General features: G+C 43.6%; 1 protein-coding gene across 8 annotated transcripts; it reads left to right on the top strand.

The window, feature by feature from the left end:
- The first annotated feature begins 490 nt into the window (after positions 1-490).
- Positions 491-18537, top strand: prkag3b (protein kinase, AMP-activated, gamma 3b non-catalytic subunit). 8 transcript variants are annotated; one of them, XM_031581712.1, is made up of 13 exons: positions 491-574; positions 4298-4337; positions 5281-5393; positions 5888-5969; positions 11799-11857; positions 12834-12879; positions 13284-13335; positions 13619-13745; positions 14324-14489; positions 15052-15089; positions 15942-16088; positions 16429-16522; positions 17634-18537. In XM_031581712.1, exons 1-13 carry the CDS (start codon positions 557-559, stop codon positions 17693-17695), a joined length of 1044 nt encoding a protein of 347 aa, XP_031437572.1. In that variant the 5' UTR covers positions 491-556; the 3' UTR covers positions 17696-18537. The 8 variants fall into 8 exon arrangements, 7 of the variants coding, with proteins under 7 accessions (XP_031437572.1, XP_031437586.1, XP_031437576.1 ...); XM_031581726.1 differs by having other exon boundaries at positions 497-574; positions 5253-5393; XM_031581716.1 differs by having other exon boundaries at positions 497-574; positions 5250-5393.
- The last annotated feature ends 656 nt before the right edge of the window (positions 18538-19193 follow it).

Genomic DNA, 19193 nt, shown 5'->3' with positions numbered 1-19193 from the left:
TTATCTTTACAGGTTAACTTAACAATTTGATATTGGCTAACTGAGCAGTCCTCAGAAATGGGTCTTTAAATCCACCTGCTATTGTATGTGTATTGAAATCCATTCATATTCTTGTATCTAGCCATTTATTTATATGGGTACATAATGACTCGGATATTTACACTGTAAATGCTTTGCAAGCAGTGATTTCCTGACTTCACTCATCGAGCCCCCAGAGTATGGTCCTTGCCAGTCCCAGCACACACACACACACACACACACACACACCTACACACTTCGGTAAGGAACTTGAAACCAGTTGCCTTTGGTGCCCTTTCCCCTGTGTGGGTTGGCCCTCACACAGTTGCCCTTCACAGTTGGCTCTTGTCTGTGTACACACACACACACACACACACACACACACACACACATCCGCCCCTCCCCCTTGCTCTTTCAAAGCCCTGTGTCCTGATTTAGATGAGCAAACTCTTCCCTCTCCAAACACACACACACACCCTGAAGACTTTGAGTGTGACACAGACAGACCACGCTTGGTCCAGGAACTCGCTTCAACAACATGGAGCCACTCTCAGAGGTAAAACACGCACTGCCCATTGTCTAAGAATGTTGTGTGTGTGTGTGTGTGTGTGTGGAAAGGGTTGGAACACCAGCAGCTAACATTAATGCTTGGCACTTCAGTATTCGGCAGCAGCCATGTGTGAAAACACCCTAAACTTTTCCAGACCTGGACGACTGAGTTGAGTATGCACGCTTAATTACAGTTCAGTATGCGCACTTATTTACAGTTGGACAGGGTGCGTCTGTTTACAAGTGTAAAGTGAATAGAACAAAATAAAACATAATATTGGGTCTCAATCACACAATGCACATGTGATTTAGGCAGAAACCGAGAAATTATTATTATCAGTTATTTTCAGACTGACCACCAGGGTTAGTGGCTAAGATGATAAGGGGAGACAAAGGGACAGAGATACAGTATAGCTCACACCATGACCGTGTGTGTGTGTGTGTGTGTGTGAGAGACAGGTGGAATGGTGCTAAGTGAGTCCAAACATTTATCAGACACGTCTGTAAATAGTTCTGTTGAAACAGTAGTGTTTGTAACAGACCCCAGCGCTAGACTAGTTGAGGAAGACTCCAGTCATCTTCGGCATGGCGTTTCTGACCCAACTCTGTAAGTGGGGATCATTCAGGTCCGTGGTTTTCTATGAACAGGCCAATGCGATCGATCTGAATCTGTGGTTTTCCATGAACAGGCCATGCGATGAATCTGAAGCCGCACCAAGGATGATGTCTTGCGTTGTGAGTGAGATAGGATGCCGTTTGGGAACATGAGAGAAACACATTCAATTATTCAATTCAGTTCGATTCAATTCAATTTCAATTATCAAGGCGCTAAATCATGACAGCTGTCAGTGTTACTGCATTTTGGAGTGCAACTATTGACTATATATGCACAGTGTGAATGAACTGAACAACCTAGATGCCTAGATACCTATCAAGATCCATCTCATTTTGATAAGGCATCGAAAGCCTTCCGTGGTGAAGAGGAAAAACAGAACTGAATAGACTGAATCACATGTTGTGGAAACACACAGCATGTTTGTTTTTGAAGAAAACGTCACCATTGTTCACGTTGGTTAACTCACTTATCACAGATAGCCGCGCCACCATTGTTCCTGTTCTGGAAACCTCTTTGCATCTCCTTGTGGATGTGCTAAATCTCATATAACATATCCGTCCAGAGACAGTCATGGAGAAATGTGAACTAAATGTGTGTGGGGAGGGCCTTATTGGCATTTGACATTTCTAAACCAATCCAAACTCGGAAAACAGGGCTGAAAGAATCATTGAACAAGGAAATGCTGAAGTTGGTTCTTACCAAGAAAAGCTGACTTTACTGGCCTTTGTTTTCAGTGTGCTTCTAGTGGACATTTTCAAGAGGTTTCTGAGTTTCTGAAATGTGAAATCTCTTCATGTACTGCAGTCACATATGGCTTGGCAGGACTACTGAGGACATGCTGAATGTGTGTCACTGTGTGTATCACAGGACTACTGAGGACATGCTGACTGTGTGTATCACAGGGACGGCGTGCAAGAGGCCTGGGCCCGGGACAAAATTATTTAAACAGTGCCCCCCAATCACACACACACACACACACACACACACACACACACACACACACACACACAATTCAAATAACAGTAGGCTATAAAGGTACAGTGTGTAGTTTTTAGTGGCAGAAATGGAATACAGTATTCATAGTTATATATACAGTATATAATTACCTGCAACTATGAATCATTGTGTTTCTGTTGTCTTAAAATGAGCCATTCGTATCTACATAGGGACGAGTCCTCTTCCACAGAGTCCGCCATGTTGCACCGGCATGTTCCTACAGTAGCCCAGAATGGACAAACCAAAACACTGGCTCAGGACAGGGCTTTTTGCGTTGTTATTGCATTTGAGAGCAACCGTAAAGACTCGCACACCCTTGTAAAAGGAAGGGTATTCAGCTGCCTGCAATTCAGCTCACCACTAGATGCCATTAAAAACTACACACTGAACCTTTAACAGCAGGCTTGGAATATTCAACACCATGCTTTATGTCAACCTGACTCTCATTCAAAAGCGATCAAAATACAGGCATGTATGAAATCATATCACATTCGTAGCCGAGCTGATAGGACCACCTGTTGAGTACCGTGGCAAACGTAGCAACAGCAATGTCCCACCTTGCCCTTTAGACACCTCAGCATATCGGTCTCGCTCACTTGCCTGTGCAAAGTCATCTTGATCTGTTTTCTTTTTGCTTGTGAGCTAATTGACATTTTTTGATAGCTTGAATGTATAAATAAAGGGATGTTTTTTTAGCATGAAGATAAATTATTTCAAAACATATAATGCAAACACTTTATAAAAACATTATTTTCTAAATATTTTCAAAAAAATATTCTATTCCACCGATCAATGGGCAACATTTATCAGTGACTCTCTCTCACTCACTCTCTCCTGCCCCCCCAAACACACACACACACTCACACAAGGCCTGGGTACACACACACACACACATCCCAGATAACACACTCACTCTTAGATAACAAAGTCAATATATGTGTGTGTGTGTTGGCATTCCAATGTCCTACTTTAGCTGGGCTGAGTATGTAGCTGAGGAAGTGTGTGTGCAGGGTACGGCTGGCGCTGCCTTCATCGGTCTCATGCTATTGAGGCTTTAGCCCCCTGCTCTTAACACACTGACCTCATCTCCGCCCAGACCAGGCAAACACAGTCTGTCCTCACACGCAACACCGAATCAATTCATTACAATTGAATTCATTGCAGTTGTTTCATTCCTCACAGTACGGCGGGGCATAAACTGCTGTGAATGATGAGTCCCGATCAGCAAATGAAAATGAGACTCAAGCTCACGGGCGGGGGCTGGGGAAGGTGGGCCACCTATTTCATGACGTAGATGAGTCCCAAACCCCCAGCGGTCAGCGTCAGCATCCGCCTTGCAAGGTTTAGGATGATTTTAGACAGAAGATGTTGTGTTGAGCCATTTTTCAACCCATAAAATACAGATGAAAAAAATTAAATAAATAATAGAATTTTCTCAATATTAACACCAGCATTGATGTGTTTGAAAGGGTATCCACTTCTCGGATAGTGGAAGGAAGATTATTCCATAGGACAAGGGCTCGATAGCGAAAGGCTCTGCCTCCTACCCTCATTTTTGACACTCTTGGAATTATGAGAAGGCCTGCCTTTTGAGATTGAAGAGTTCTTGATGGGCAGTACGGGATTAGTAAATCCCTAATGTAGTCTGGAGCTAGGCGGTTGAGGTATCTGTATGTTAGAAGGAGTATTTTGGAATTGATTCAACTTTAGACAGTGAAGAGGAGCAGGTACAGGAGAAATGTGTTCATATTTTTGTAGTTCTAGTAAGAGTGGGAGCGGCTGCCGTCTGCATCAGCTGGAGGCTCTTTAGTGAGTCTTTACTGCATCCGGATAGTGGAACATGGCAGTAGTCTTGAGGTGACAAAAGCATGGATTGTCTTTTCAGCGTGCTGGAAGGAGAGGAAGTTCTTGACCTTGTCAATATTACGCAGGTAAAAGAGGGCGGTTTTCGAGATCTGTTTCGTGTGAGTGTTGAGAGACAGGTCCTGATCTATGATTACAAAACGATTCTTATCACTTGGATTGGTGTCTGTTGGCCACTGATGGTACCTACTGGAAGTAAGTAGCACAGCTGTGTTTTTGTAGATGTTAATCCTTCTCGTGCTTGTGCTTTGGCAGGTACCTTTCTTGGATGAGGGTCTTACCATGCAGAACACAGGTATCTCTCATGACTTTTGTTTGTGTGTTTGTGTTTAGTTTTGTGGTGTGTGTGTGTGTGTGTGTGTGTGTATGTGTGTGTGTCTTTGTATCTATACGCATGTGTGTTTAATTTTGTTTTTTTTATAACTTTTCTTGTCTGGTGTGATCCATGCAAATCTGTATTGGCCATGAATCAATGCTCTTGTTGACTAAGCCTGGTGCTCAACGTAACATAATTAGCAACAAGTAGCGTAAGAGTTGAGCCATGGCGTGGTGTTTGTGTGCGGTAGAGGAGTTGTATACTTGCTTAGCTGGTGGCTTTGCAAGATATCAATATTCACACATGTATGCATAGTGACAGTGCATGAAATGGTGATGGTGTGATGTGGCTCTGTGGGGATAACTAAAGAGCAATCTGCAGAAGCGGTCTCAGTCTGTGTGTGTGTGTTTGAGGGTCTGTGTGTGTGTTTGAGAGACTATGTGTGTGTGTGTGTGTGTGGGCCTGTGCATATACAGGCTCATTAAGCTCATTAGTATTAGGAGTAGTCTCATATATGTGTGTATCAAAGTGAGTACATAGACATACACATTTGAATATTTTTTGAATATGTAGGACATATGTGTGTGTGTGTGTGTGTGTATTGATGTGTGTGTCTGTGTGTTATAATATATAGTATGTCCGCGTGTGTTTACTGTTTGTGTATTTGTATGTTAGTGTGTGTGTGTGTATTTGTGTGTGTGTGTGTGTGTGTATGTGTGTGTGTTAGTGTTTGTGTATTTGTGGTTAGAGTGTGTGTGTGTGTGTGTGTGTGTGTGTATGTGTGTGTGTTAGTGTTTGTGTGTGTGTGTGTGTGTGTGTGTGTGTGTTAGAGTGTGTGTGTGTGTGTGTTTAAGCTTGACCGCTTGTGACTGCAGACTGACCGACCTGCAGCAGGGTGCCCCTCCTCCCTCTCCCTTTTTAGGCCCCGCCCCCGAGCCTGGCGATGATGTTTACATGCGCTTCATGCTTAGCCACTGTTGCTATGACGCCATACCCACGAGCTCCAAACTGGTCATCTTCGACACGACGCTGCAGGTGAGTAGTGGGTAGTAGCGCTGACCAGTGTAGCTTAGTTAGGTGTTGATATCTCCATAGGTTGTAGATCTGTAGACCTGTGGTCAGGAAAAAAAAAACAATCTTAGATAACTATGCGAGAGAATTCATTGAGTTAGGCTAGGTTAGGTTAGGTTCACCTGTTCTCCCTCTATTTCTGACTATTTATTTAGAATGGTGGAATATAACTTGTTGTGGGTTTTGTTACTATTGTCTCCTCTGCTCAATCAACCATTTCAATTGATCAGTCATTTCTCAATCTAAAAATATCATTTCAATTGTCTTTTTGTCTGACTGATTATGAACTCTCTTACTCTCTTTCTATCTCTAAGCGAGAACTGTGAAAAGTGCTATATTAATGTGATGTATTATTATTATTATCATCTCTGCGTCCCCTCTCAGGTGAAGAAGGCCTTTAAAAGCGCTATATTAATGTGATGTATTATTATTATTATCATCTCTGCGTCCCCTCTCAGGTGAAGAAGGCCTTTTTCGCTCTGGTGGCCAATGGCGTGCGAGCCGCCCCACTGTGGGACAGCAAGTTACAGAGCTTTGTAGGTAAGAGAACGACACACAACCTGGGAGGAGGGACACCGGGGGTACGTTCGTCGTAAGGGGTGAAGCTAAGTTAATCAATTGTCCTTTTAGCCCGTTAACATTAGCGAGCTGATTGAGAACAGCAAATATCGGTTCGTTAACGGCTCATCCGCCTCCAAATCATGTGGTTAATTTCAACCAGGCTAAAGTTATCATGGCATTTGCGCGTGCACGTCCTACTTCAAAAGGCAGGAAAGGTCGATCACCAAAACCATGATTTTCTAACGGTATAATGGTTCTAAACTCAAAGAAAAGGGCTCTTTTTTTCTCCGCTGGCGAGTAGGAGATGAACATGAACGCTTATGAAGAATACAAGACCATAATCATGGCAAAATTCAACACCACCACCGCTGTGAGAGCAAGGTGTGTTGGGATGTTTATAGGCTGATATCTATGTATGAATTCCTGATGGCAAGAGTCAGCTGGTACAGAGGTTTCCTCTACCGGTTTGAATCTGCATGGTTGCTAGTTCAAATCCCCTCATCTCCTTCCTCGATGTAGTTTTACATTTCCTTGGAAGCCGCTTTGAATAAAAGCGTCTGTTAAATGACTAAATGTATTAATAACAAATGCAATAAATTGAAGCAGTGAAAATAAATTGTCTGTATTTCTCTCTATTCTTATCATGAGTCCACCGTAATCATTTTCTACAATAATGATATGCTATGGTGTACTAATAACACTCATATAATTATGAGTGCTTTGTTCTCCGCATCACCGACACTACAAAAATGTACCACTCTCAAAAAAGCGCAAGACAGTCAATGTGGTGTTTGCAATAAATGACTCGAGAAGGTCTTTATTAATGAGTCCTTGTCGGCTGAATCGGTAGCGCTCATACAAGAATAATGGATCTTGGCGATCACAAAGAACTCTCTCCCTCCGCTAATCTAACTCTAATATCAGTCCTTGGTCAATGGGATCCCTCCTTTTTCCGGGGGTGTGGCAAGCTTATCCAGCTACACTTAAGTTAGCCTGCCCTGGAGCAGATTAGTGCTAATCGATATGTAACTATGGTGATTTATCAAAAGTTGCTTCCACGAACCAAAAAGAGGGGCGTTTTTTATCTTAGCCTGAAAATTAGCTCGCTAAACCGTTTAGCGAGCTACGACGAATACCCCCCGTACCTCACTCACTCACACACACACACACACAACCTGAGAGGAGGGACACCAGACCTCACTCACTCACACACAACCTGAGAGGAGGGACACCAGACCTCACTCACTCACACACACACACACACACACAACCTGAGAGGAGGGACACCAGACCTCAATCACTCACACACACACACACAACCTGAGAGAAGGGACACCAGACCTCACTCACTCACACACACACACAACCTGAGAGGAGGGACACCAGACCTCACTCACTCACACACACACACAACCTGAGAGGAGGGACACCAGACCTCTCACACACACACACACACACACACACACACACACATCCACACACACACACACACACACACACACACACACACATCCATCCGCACACACATCCACACACATGCACACATCCACACACATGCACACACATCCACACACATGCACACAAACACCCACTATGCCATCCAACCACCAGCCATCCAACAATGTCCGCTGGTGCCATTAACCGATTATATTTTTTCCCACATTGATCTGACCTCTGTGTATAATTTGAAAAGTGCATAAAGGCCATTTGAACTGCATGTGAACATGGCACTCTTTCAAGAAAACCACACAATCGGCAAAGTAAAGCTGGCATCTGTCGTACAACAGCAGAAGGCTGGCGGCTGTAGCACACGCAGAGAAGCTTTGGGGAACGTTTACAAGAGGAGTTATTCTGCACTCCTAAATTTGTAGAGCAACTCTTACAAGAGGAGTTATGCTGCACTCCTGACTTTGTAGAGCAGATGGGAGCTGTCCATCCTCAGACAGGAGGCCGAAACGTGTCATCACCTTTCTCAATTTAACCTTTCAAGTTAAGCAAGCAGCGCAGCTATGGAGCTGACTCGGGTTTCAGTCACTGAATAATGTCAGGGGAACCAAGTTCACTGACCACCCAAACCCACCCTGAGAGCAGAAGGCCAGTGGCCCACTGTCAGTCCACTGGAGGCAGAGCTGGTGGCCCGCTAGAGAAGGACATGCTTGCGAGAAGGCTAAAACCCATGAGTGCTAGCATCTGTTGCTAGCACATCCCTTAACCTGTCGAGAGATGAGTCTGGGCTTACTCACTCACTGCACAGCTGTGTACCCGTTGGCTAAGAGCAACAGTTTAGGCAGGAGATAACTTGAACTAAACCTTCTCCTTGACTGCAGAGAGAGGACTATTTACAGGATATATAGAGGACTGTATTTACAGTCATTGTGTACCACCCTATCTAAGGCCTGTGACAGAAATAAATTGCGGCTGTATTTGGCATACAATGAAAAACTAAAATGGCACAGGCTAATGTTATACTTAAGCTGTTTCTGGCTGAGTTTATTCAGGCTCCAGTTTATTTATCTTCCGTGAGTCAGGTTCCTGCAATCCAACAATGTCAGTGATGTGTTCATGTTTCTGTTGAAGCAGCCGTAAGGAGTTTTGGTCTATAGTACAACATAATGAGCTAACTACGTTAAAGGTATGCATACATCTTGCAAACACCATCAACAGCAAGTTTGGCGCTGATAAAAGATTGTTAGGATGCTGACTGGCGTCTGTTTGTGATATCGTTTTTCTATTCTGAACTACATTGTGCATAGCCTGTGTAACCGGCATTGTGAAGACGAGCACAGTTCCTCGCCGGACTCGAACTCGCAACCTTGGCATGGGAGCCAGGCGTGCTAACAAAAAGGCTAAACCCACAGGTGATGGCATGTCTCTAAATGTGTCGGCGTGTTAGGTTTAGTCATTGCACAGCATTGTACCTGCTGGCTATCGTTACTCTCCCCCCTAGACCTCACTTCCAATCCGGGTCACAGAACCAGTGTTGTGTGGACAAGAACAGTCCCGCACTGGACTCGACTCGCAACCTCGTGCATGGGAGGCAGGCGTACTAGCAGGGAGGCTAAAAGCCCAAAGTGGGTGCTAGCATCTATTGCTAGCACGTCTCTTGGTGTTCGGAGAGCGAGGTTTACTCACGGCATAGGGAGAGAGTGGGGTAAGACGAGCCGTTTTTACTTAGCTATGTAAATAAGTTCATGTTACTTATGTCGACCCATAGACAGGAATAAAACTAATGCGTGCAACACAAGTTCAGGATGTGTGCCATCAGTTGAAACCTTGGCAACGTGTCTAACTCAAATAAACAACAAAATATGGGGTCCCAAAAAAAAGTGGTTAAGGAGCATTGACAGGTTAAATTGAACCATCTGAGAAAACAGTTAATAAAAGATTTTAAAGTTTAGTTCTAAATATAATTATTAATAATTAAATCCCCCATTCTGCAGATTGTATTGGTGTTCATGAAATAAAGATTACACCTTATTTGTCTACAGTTCTGAAACATGATGGTTTGTCTTAAGAGAAATAGGCTTGGAAGTCTTATATTTAATACAACTTTTATTGTTTTGAGGAACAGCCACAGGTTATTTGTTTTTCCATTTTAGTGTAGACTCTCAACTGTATGTTTGGCATAATAGCAAACATTTTAGCCCATTAACATAACATAACCAATAACACCAACTTGTCACATAATGTTAATAATTGCAAACTTTGTAGCCAGTGACATGAACACTAGCATGTCATATATGCACAGAAAATGCTATTCAAACTGGCAAAACAAGAGTGATGCTTCTGCGTCATCCACAGTAAGGTAAACAAACACTAGGGCTAGAAGCACATGACTGTGGAGCCCCTGTTTGTTTCTCTTCTGTAATTACGCGGCATGACTGCTGTTACGCTACTTCTAAAATATGAAATTTCATTGTCAGTTTTTCATTGTTAGGATGCAATACCTATCTAAACACCAAATTTAACTTTATGTATAAGGGGGTTAGATGAACTTGGTTGAACTTACCTCACAACCACCATTTTGGGAGAAGTGCTTAGTCTAGCAAGCCAGGGCTACACTTTTGTCAATTCACTCACATGTCTTTACACACTGCCAGTTCATCAACATATCTATCCGATATAACTTTTGAAACTGAGATAAATCACTTTGTGAGATTTCATCCACATGGCTCTATCTTCTACAGGAAGATGAAAATGGAGAATGCCAACTAAATTTAGGGTAACATGACAAAAATTGTGTTTGGTTGCCAAGAGACAAGAGGTGGGTCAACTTACCCACTGGCTCATCTTACCCCACTCTCCCCTGCTGGCAACCGTTACACCTGGATGGCTAGTGGGAACGACAGGTGTGTTTATCTGTCCGTCACATGACCATATAACATCTATATCAATTTGAAGATGATACCAAAACTAGTTGCTAATAATAACATGCATCAAAAAGTGTTACATTTCTGCATACTGTTGCTTTAAACTCCAGTCCAAGTTCCACCACAACTACCCCCCTGCCCACTTGTCATGCACTGGAAACGGGGTCGAGTTTCTTCACTCTCTCTCTCTCTCTCTCTCTCCCGCTCCCGCCATCAGAATGCTGCAGGGCCATGTTTAGCAGGTGTTGGTAAACCTAGCCACTAACTGTCCTGTTTGTGCCTTGTCTGGGGGTAGAGGTATGTTTCACCAGCACAGACAAAAAAATGTGAACCTACGCCTAAACACACACCAAGAAGATTTTCGCGCCATTGGATCGCAGGCAACAACAGGGGCTTTCCATGTGTGCTTGAGTCATGACCCATCTGTGGCCAAGATGTTTTGTAGCTTGCTGGGGTAGCCAATCAGAAGACTGTGGGTGCTTCCCAGCACGCTTCAGGGGTTGGACTGTTGTGTTGTTGCTGTTGTGGCTTTTTTGGCATTATGTAACAGGTTATATATCCCGTTATATATTTTTGTCGTCTTGTGTTGATTAATACCTGTGTTAGTTTAATGTAGTTGTCCACCGTTAGTGTAATCGTTATGGCAAAGTAAGTCCTGTCCGCTCGTTGTTGTGGTAATATTATGTGTATGCTGCTTACATTCAGCCCTACTTGTACTAAGAGTTCGCCTTTGCTGGGGCGTTTTCTTTTGGCCTTTGAGCACCGTCTCAGGCCTGGTGCTGCCATGTGGTCTAAGTTTAGGCCCGCACCTGGGCTCTAGGAGTGGGCTGTGCCCTGTGTTAATCCTCAACACCCTTCTCTGGGAGATATATAAATACTTATCTGTTGGATGCAGCCTCATTTTCTTCTAGTAGTGTGTATACATATGGCATATTGGCTGCCAAACCGATTAATGCTGTGTGATCATTTGACTAAATTAAACTTAATGTAGGGTGGTGATCATGTGTTCTTAGTTTCGTACTGGAGGAGGTGAAGAGTGATAACTTGCTTCCTTCCTAATAATCATCTTTAACATTTGTCGGTTTTATCTGGTGTTTCCCCTACCGTTTCTCTTGTCCCTGTCTAAGCGCTCGTGGGTTGGCCATCCTCCACTGTATGTGTTTGTCCTGGTACAGTTTCTCTTCATGTGTCCGAAAATGTATAGCCCATTTCAGTCTATCTCTCTTACTATTTTTGTCTCTTTATCTCAACAACTTCTCTCTATCTATCTATCTCTCTCTCTCTCTCTACACTCAGTCTATCCATCTGTCTGTCTTTGGTCCCCCTCTCCCCTTTTGCCCTGTCTCTGCTAATCAGTCTCTGTACACTGTCCTCTGTGTGTGTGTGTGTATGTGTATGTGTGTGTGTGTGTGTGTGTGTGTGTGTGTGTGTGTTACAGGTATGCTGACCATCACAGACTTCATAAACATTCTCCACCGCTACTACAAGTCTCCCATGGTGAGTGGCCCTTGAGGGGCCTAATGCTGAAAGTTTCAGAAAGAGTTTACGTGTTTTATTTTACGCGTGCTGTCTGCAGGGAGCCGTCTCGAGAATAGGATCAAGAAGTGACGGCTTGACTGTCAAAAAGGCGAAGTAAACTCAGCCTTCCTAAATCAGTCATTCTAAATTAGTCATCATAAGTTAGTCAGCATAAATCAGTCAGTCATGGTGTGAGACAGATGAGTGATGTCTGCACAGATGTCAGTGATGATGACACATGGAACTCTAATCTGAAGCACAGAACAGTGAAGCACAGAACAGTGAAGCACAGAACAGGGATTCAGTTCCCTCAGTAATTTGCATCCTTCCGAATACCATCAGGAAGTTCAGTATGGGCGTGTGCTATTGTGTTAGTGTGTGCACGATTGTGTGTGTATTTGCACGATTGTGTGTGTAGTTGCATGATTGTGTGTGTATTTTCACAGTTGTGTGTGTATTTGCGTGCCTCAGACTGTGTGCATAGCAGTGACTGGTTAGCAGATGCTCCAGAGAGAGGGCTGGCATCTGAAGTATTGCAGGCAGGGGGAAGGTGTCAGTTATAGATGTTGTCCTCGAAAGGCTCGGTTTAAAATAGCTCTGCTGCGTAGGGCTGTGGGGTGACACTATAGCTCTGATAATGCACTCGTCTAATGGTGAATGTGCTGCGTAGGGCTGTGGGGTAACACTTTAGCTCTGATAATGCACTCGTCTAATGGTGACTGCTTCGTAGGGCTGTGGGGTTACACTGTAGCTCTGATAATGCACTCGTGTAATGGTGACTGTGTTTGGCACCACAGCCCAGGCATGCCCATGCAAAAAGCAAGCTGCTTTAAAAAAAAATGATTATGGAAATTACCTTGTGAAGTTTTAGGTAACGCTGTGTTTAGACACAACATATATTGAGTTAGGTATAGAGTTTGGGTAAACCTGTCACCATGTTGCGTGTATTTTACAGGTACAGATCTATGAACTGGAAGAGCACAAGATTGAGACATGGAGAGGTAGTAAATTCTGTATAGTGAAATAGTCTAAACACACACATACACATACACACTACACCCCCACCCCACCCCTCCCCCCACACACACACACACATACACACTACACAACACAGCACCCCCACACACTACACCCCCCCCCCACACACACACACACACACACACAGTTTTTGCACACTTCCATGAATGTGTGAATTACTTAAGAATGGCTTCACATGATAATATAGACATTAATTAATTCATAAATATTGATTCATTATTACTTTTTTAATTTAATGTCTGTTTATGGCATTAATTACAGCAGACAGACAATATTGCTAATTATATACAAAATGACTCTATTATTACTATAATTATTATTATTACTATAATTATTAATGTCTCTGTTCTTCTCTTGTCTTCCTAAGAGATCTTTCTGCACTGCTCCAACTCTCTCATCAGTATCACACCTGATGCCAGGTTAGTCTGACTGTAGCGCACATCACCATGGCGACACCCAGAGTCTATTCTGATCATGAGACAGAGAGGGTGTGGGGCTTCAGTGGTACATACTACCTCTGATTCACTCAGTGTCACTTTCATACAGTCTATACTACATCCACTGTCATATTCAGACAGTCCATACTATTTTCACCCCATTCAGTGTTTGAGTAATCTGATGTTTGGACAGAGCATTTGCTCTTTTAGACGTGGCTAAAAAGTGGCTTTAAAAGTGACAGTTGTTTTTTTGTTTGTCCCTCAGCTTGTTTGAAGCCATCTACTCGCTTCTGAAGAATAAGATCCACAGGCTGCCGGTCATCGACCCCGAGTCTGGGAACGTCCTGCACATCCTTACTCACAAACGCATCCTCAAGTTCCTGCACATTTTCGTGAGCGCTCTCTCCTTCCCCCCTGCTCATGAGGATTCTCTTGGTATCTCTGCCAAGGTTTCCGCTTAGGTGCAGTCCGCGATTCTAAGCCCATTCACTTTTTGTCTATGTATCTCAACCAATCAACACAGTGTTTCAGGAGCACGGAAGGGATGGGGTGTGATTTCATTGGCTGTTGAGCTCAAATATCAGCAACCTTTCGTGAAACTGAAACAAAATGGCGGACTGCATCTTTAATAAGTGGATAAATTCCCTCCCTAGACGTAGGGGCCTACGCTGGAACAGATCTGAATCGGCCCCACTCCACTTGTGAGGCGGATCCGCTCCAGTGTGTGCCACTTCGTGGGCTAACAAAGAATGAACGTGCCCTTACTATTAGCTTTACACTGAGACTCTGTAGGCTTCGGATGTTTGGCACTTTTGTTCTTTTTACCTTGCCATTACTATTACTTTTGTTCTTTTAACCTTGTCATTACTATTAGCTTTACACTGAAACTCTGTAGACTTCTTTTAACCTTCCAGAGAAGGATCATGTGACCTTTCAGAAGTGTTATGGAAGTAAACATGTCCTTCTTTAGGGCACCATGATCCCCAAACCAGGGTTCCTGCAGAAGCGCATCGAGGAGGTGGCCATAGGAACGTTCACAGATGTCGCCACGGTTCAGGAGACGGCCTCGGTGCACGACGCGCTGGCCATCTTCGTGGAGCGGCGAGTATCTGCTCTGCCTGTCGTCAACGAGAAAGGTGTGTGTGTGTGTGTGTGTGTGTGTGTGTGTGTGTGTGTGTGTGTGTGTGTGTGTCTGCCTGTGTGTGTCTGTCTGACTGTGTTTGTGTGTGTGTGTCTGCCTGTTGTGTCTGTGTGTCTGCCTGTGTGTGTGTGTGTGTGTGTGCCTGCCTGCCTGTCTGTCTGTCTGTCTGTCTGCCTGTGTGTCTGTCTGCCTGTGTTTGTGTGTGTGTGTGTGTCTGTCTGTCTGTGGGTGTGTGTGTCCACATACTGCCTAAGCCTAGTGTACCACCAAGGGTATTTTTGTTTGTGTACATGTCATCTTTGAGGCAGAATTTTGTGTGTTTGGTCTCACACGGTGTGCCAACTGCCAGCTCGGGGGTTGGGCGTGGCAGTGAAGACTGGAACCCTGTAAAAGTGAAACCAGATATCTTCATTTTTTATTCATTTTTCATTGTTTGTAATGTTAAACTTTATCAATAGTAGCGATTATAAAATGAAGGCCACTGTATAAAAAGTCCAAACAGAATCTCTGGTGCTTCACATATTAACAAACTTTCACATATTGTGTTTACTTCTCAGGGAAGGTTGTTGCCCTGTACTCCAGGTTTGATGTGATTGTAAGTACAATGACTTGTGTTTTGTGTAACAGACTGTAAACATATACAGAGAGGTAGACTAGACCACAGTCATTCTAATCCTTGCTAATGTCTTTCCTAATTCTATTTAAAGTCAGGGTATGAATTATAAGATGCTGTCACAGTCAGAGAGATTATTTGTGCATAATTCTACAATTTCTAATTTAATTTCTACACTCAACTGTCATCTCCCCTTTATTAAAAACGTACCCCCCGCCCTCCCTCCCTCCAAAAAAAGGTGTGATCCAAACAAAAAATGTCCCGATGAACTCCACCCCACTATTAAGAAGGACTGCATCCTAAACCCATAATATTTGAATACTGCCTCAAATAGGGTCTTTAAATCAGAACGCCTGACAACAAAAATATGGTGTCACCTAAAAGGAAGGGTGAGCCATGTGTTAACTCATTTTAAAATCTCTTATGTAAGAGTTTCTCGTTTGGTTTTTAAAGCCGTAACTTGAGGCACACAGAAAGGTCACCCTGGATCACTTTCGCATGTAGAGGCTTGACACCAACACCGATTTCGACCTCTCAGCATTTCACAGGGCGCCTCGTATCTTTCTCACACCCAGAGAAGATCATCCTGGCTTTCCTGACCAGGGTCACATCTGGCCTGGTCCATTTCCAAAGAGCTGTCTAGTATCACTGTGTAACCTTCGCTGTAAAGATCAAGAGCATTAACGATAAAATCAGGTTTCACCACTTCACACACTGTTCTTTTTTATTGATTTGCCCCCTATAAAGTACCCCTTTGCGGTAGGCAGGCAGGCGCAAGGGGCATCTGTTGAGTGTCCTGGTGAAGTGAGTGATGTGGGTTTTGTTCCCCTGCAGAATCTAGCGGCTCAGAAGACCTACAACAACCTGAACATGACGATGCGAGACGCCATCGCCAGTCGCTCCTGCTGTATGGAGGGGGTGCTCAAGTGCTACCCCCACGAGACCCTGGAGGCCATCATCGACCGCATCGCCAAGGCTGAGGTCAGTCCGGCCTCACAGAGGGAGATAGAGAGAGACAGAGAGAGAGAGAGACAGAGACACAGAGACAGAGACAGAGACAGAGACAGAGACAGAGACAGAGAGACATCCTCTGTAAGTCTAGCTACGGCCATGATCACAAGTGACATCAGATAAATCAGAATACTATATTATTATGTCTTTTTGTGACATGATAATGTGTTTATATAATGTGAAATTGTCCTGTTTGACCCTTTATCTCTTCATCTCTTGCTCTCTCCTCCTGCTCTTTCTTCCCCCTCCCCTCTCTGTCTCTACCTGTCACCTGTCCGTCCTCCTCCCTCCGCCCTCCTCCCTCTCTCAGGTGCATCGGCTGGTGCTAGTGGATCAGGAGGACATAGTGAGGGGCATCGTCTCGCTGTCGGACCTGCTGCAGGCGCTGGTCCTGACCCCGGCAGGTATTGATGCTCTGTTCTGTTAGCTCCCCTCCCTGTGGGCTCATCACCCATCCTACCACCACCACCGCCTCCTCCTGTTCTCTTCCTCCTCCTCCTCCTCACTGACCCTCCCCTCACCCAGGTAGGCCCCTGAAACGAACCCCGTGCCATGCCTCGACCCGAGTCACCTTTGACCCTTGACCCTTGACCCCTGCCATCAGAGAGACTGCTTGGCCCTCTCTGCTGCTGCTGTGTGTCTCCTGTTCGCTGCCCCTCTACCCCTGGGATGTTGCTTTCCGGCTTTTCTCCCCTAGGGGGCTCCACATGGACATCTTCAGCCATGTCTTTCTTGAAAGCCATCGTGCTTGACAGAGCAAGTGTGGTTGGTGCCAAGTTGTGTGTCTAAAGTCAGACTAACAGGTTGCACGGAGACCAATCCCATCCAGCTGTGTCCGTGTCCTACTCTCGTGCCAGAAGGAGGCTTCTTACCATATGTAATCTGAACGTCAGTGGAGGATTTATTTTTAAAGACTCATTTGCTGAAATTACCGAAAAGGTGCAATATGCATTTTGTTTTGTTGTCAAGAAAAGAGAATGCTTTTCATCCCTTGTTTCTTTGTCATTTGTATGCAAATGTTTACTACTTGCATTCAAGCCTCAAAATAATGTTCATGAACACAGAAACAAACAAGACTAAAAGCATTGTTTTTTACAACAAAAACTACATATGGCCCCTTTAAAGCATACACCTTTATCTAGCTTGTGTGCTTCTAAAGTCAAGGCCAGAATCACTCAGTAACAGCCCTTTGGCTTGACCTGATGCATGTTTTGCCCCTGCTTTAGTGCCCCGGTGGCAGCTGACTGTAGGCCCAGTCAGGTCCAAACCCGGTTCGGAGTCGTCAGCCACCTGTGAACCAATGTGTGTGCTGCTTTGCCTGATGTAGGACACAGAACAGCTACCTCTCTGTTCTTGTCCTTTGTACGTTTGAGTTTTAGTTTGTAGGCCTACGATATAGAATATTTATGAGATCAGCAACATGACACAACATGTATAGATGTGAGAACATTTTCCAATTGGTTTGAAAACACAATATAACCTGTGCCTTGTTTGTTTGCCCTTTTTTATCCTCAGAGACTACAGAGAGCGCAAGCACTGAGGCCTTAACTCACATGGGCATAACGCCCACCGGATGAAGATCATGTACATGTCTCAGAACGCTCAGCTGGCGTCTCAAAGGCCTATTCTAATGCTTGATGATAGGAAGGGCTGAGAATATGTGCATACTTTCCATAGACATGTATGTATTTGTGTAATGGTGTTTTAGTTTTTTATGATTCTATTCATTTTGTATGAGCATCCTAATGAAAGACTCCAAGGATTGTGTTTATCCTCCTGGAAGACTTCAAGGAGGATTATGTTATTTGTTATTTATATTTATGCCTTAGTTATCCATGTTTGCAGTTGCAAGCATCACTTGCCCAGAGATGTATAGACTTGCCTGTCCTCTGTCCAAGGGTTAGTTTTTTAACACTGTTAATGCAGGATACAACTGCAAGCCAAACTAAAAAGTTTGGAAGGACTTTCTACATGATCTCTTATGTGTTCCTGATTTTGGTGATAGCAGTGACTGTATTTTTGCACGTGGATAAAGCACTAGGTACACAACGGCTGTGCAAAGTCATGTTTTATAACAAATAACCAGCAGGCCTATGTCAACGTTGTTGGTAGCCTATTATTTCTTGTGATTGGATGGGTCAAGTCTGCATTTGAACAGTAGGCTATTTCGTCCACAAAATTGGAAACGTCTATTCACATGATATCACAAAAAAAATCAGACATCAGGAAACGAACTTGATACACATGATGCATGCTGACGTCAAGAGTTGGTCTACTGAACAGGGAAAGCCCCGTTGGCCGTTTAAGGTATCAGCAACGAAAATGGAAGTAACATTAGTTCATACTGAAAGGCAGTGATAAACACATAATACAGCAATGTTTTGTTTGTTTTGTATGCAAATAAACACCTTAAAATATCCTTTTACTTCTCTTCAAATTGTATACAATCTCATAACTTGATATGTTCAGTTGGACTGATTGATTTTCCGATGTTCATATATGCTACAAATTATAATGTCAATCGTTCAAGTACTAACAATACCATGAAACAATTCCACTCTTATATGGTAGGCTTTGTTGGAGACTTGGAAGATGTTGGGGCTACACGATTGTAGATTCACAGGGGGAATTCAAATGCGCGTCCACGTAAAATTGTGCTCTCAAAATGTACGTTTTACATAACATGTTGATAATACTGGATACAATTGCTGCGAATATATATAACTGCAGTCGTTGTAACAATCCAGTATCGCGAACATGGCAAATGTACACGTGCGTTTGTTGCTATAGAAATGTATTTAAGCGATCTCGGCGTCGTTCACGACCTGGAACGTGTCAAGTTCTAGAACATTATTTGAAATTCTTTGAAAACAAATATGTTTGAATAAAACTGAATTTCCAAGCGGAAGCAAACTTTAAATGTACACATCGTGATCGCAGTGAAATTCACCATGGTGCATAAAACTCACCGTCATCTCTGGACATTTTCACGTTCAACCAAAGCCTTTATTTAAATTTGATTTGAATTTTTAAACATAAAACTTTATGATAAATTGACATTTACACAACAATGCC

This window comes from Clupea harengus, chromosome 2 (assembly GCF_900700415.2).
Source record: "Clupea harengus chromosome 2, Ch_v2.0.2, whole genome shotgun sequence".
NCBI lineage: Eukaryota > Metazoa > Chordata > Actinopteri > Clupeiformes > Clupeidae > Clupea > Clupea harengus.
The sequence above is the reverse complement of the archived record's forward strand: the minus strand, read 5'-3'. Positions and strand labels throughout refer to the sequence as shown.

Excerpts from the sequence above, each read along its gene's own strand:
- prkag3b (XM_031581704.1), top strand. Across the intron at positions 13,746-14,323 it reads TCAAGTTCCTGCACATTTTC|GGCACCATGATCCCCAAACC; the intron begins GTGAGCGCTCTC and ends GTCCTTCTTTAG. Across the intron at positions 16,523-17,633 it reads GCTGGTCCTGACCCCGGCAG|AGACTACAGAGAGCGCAAGC; the intron begins GTATTGATGCTC and ends TTTTATCCTCAG.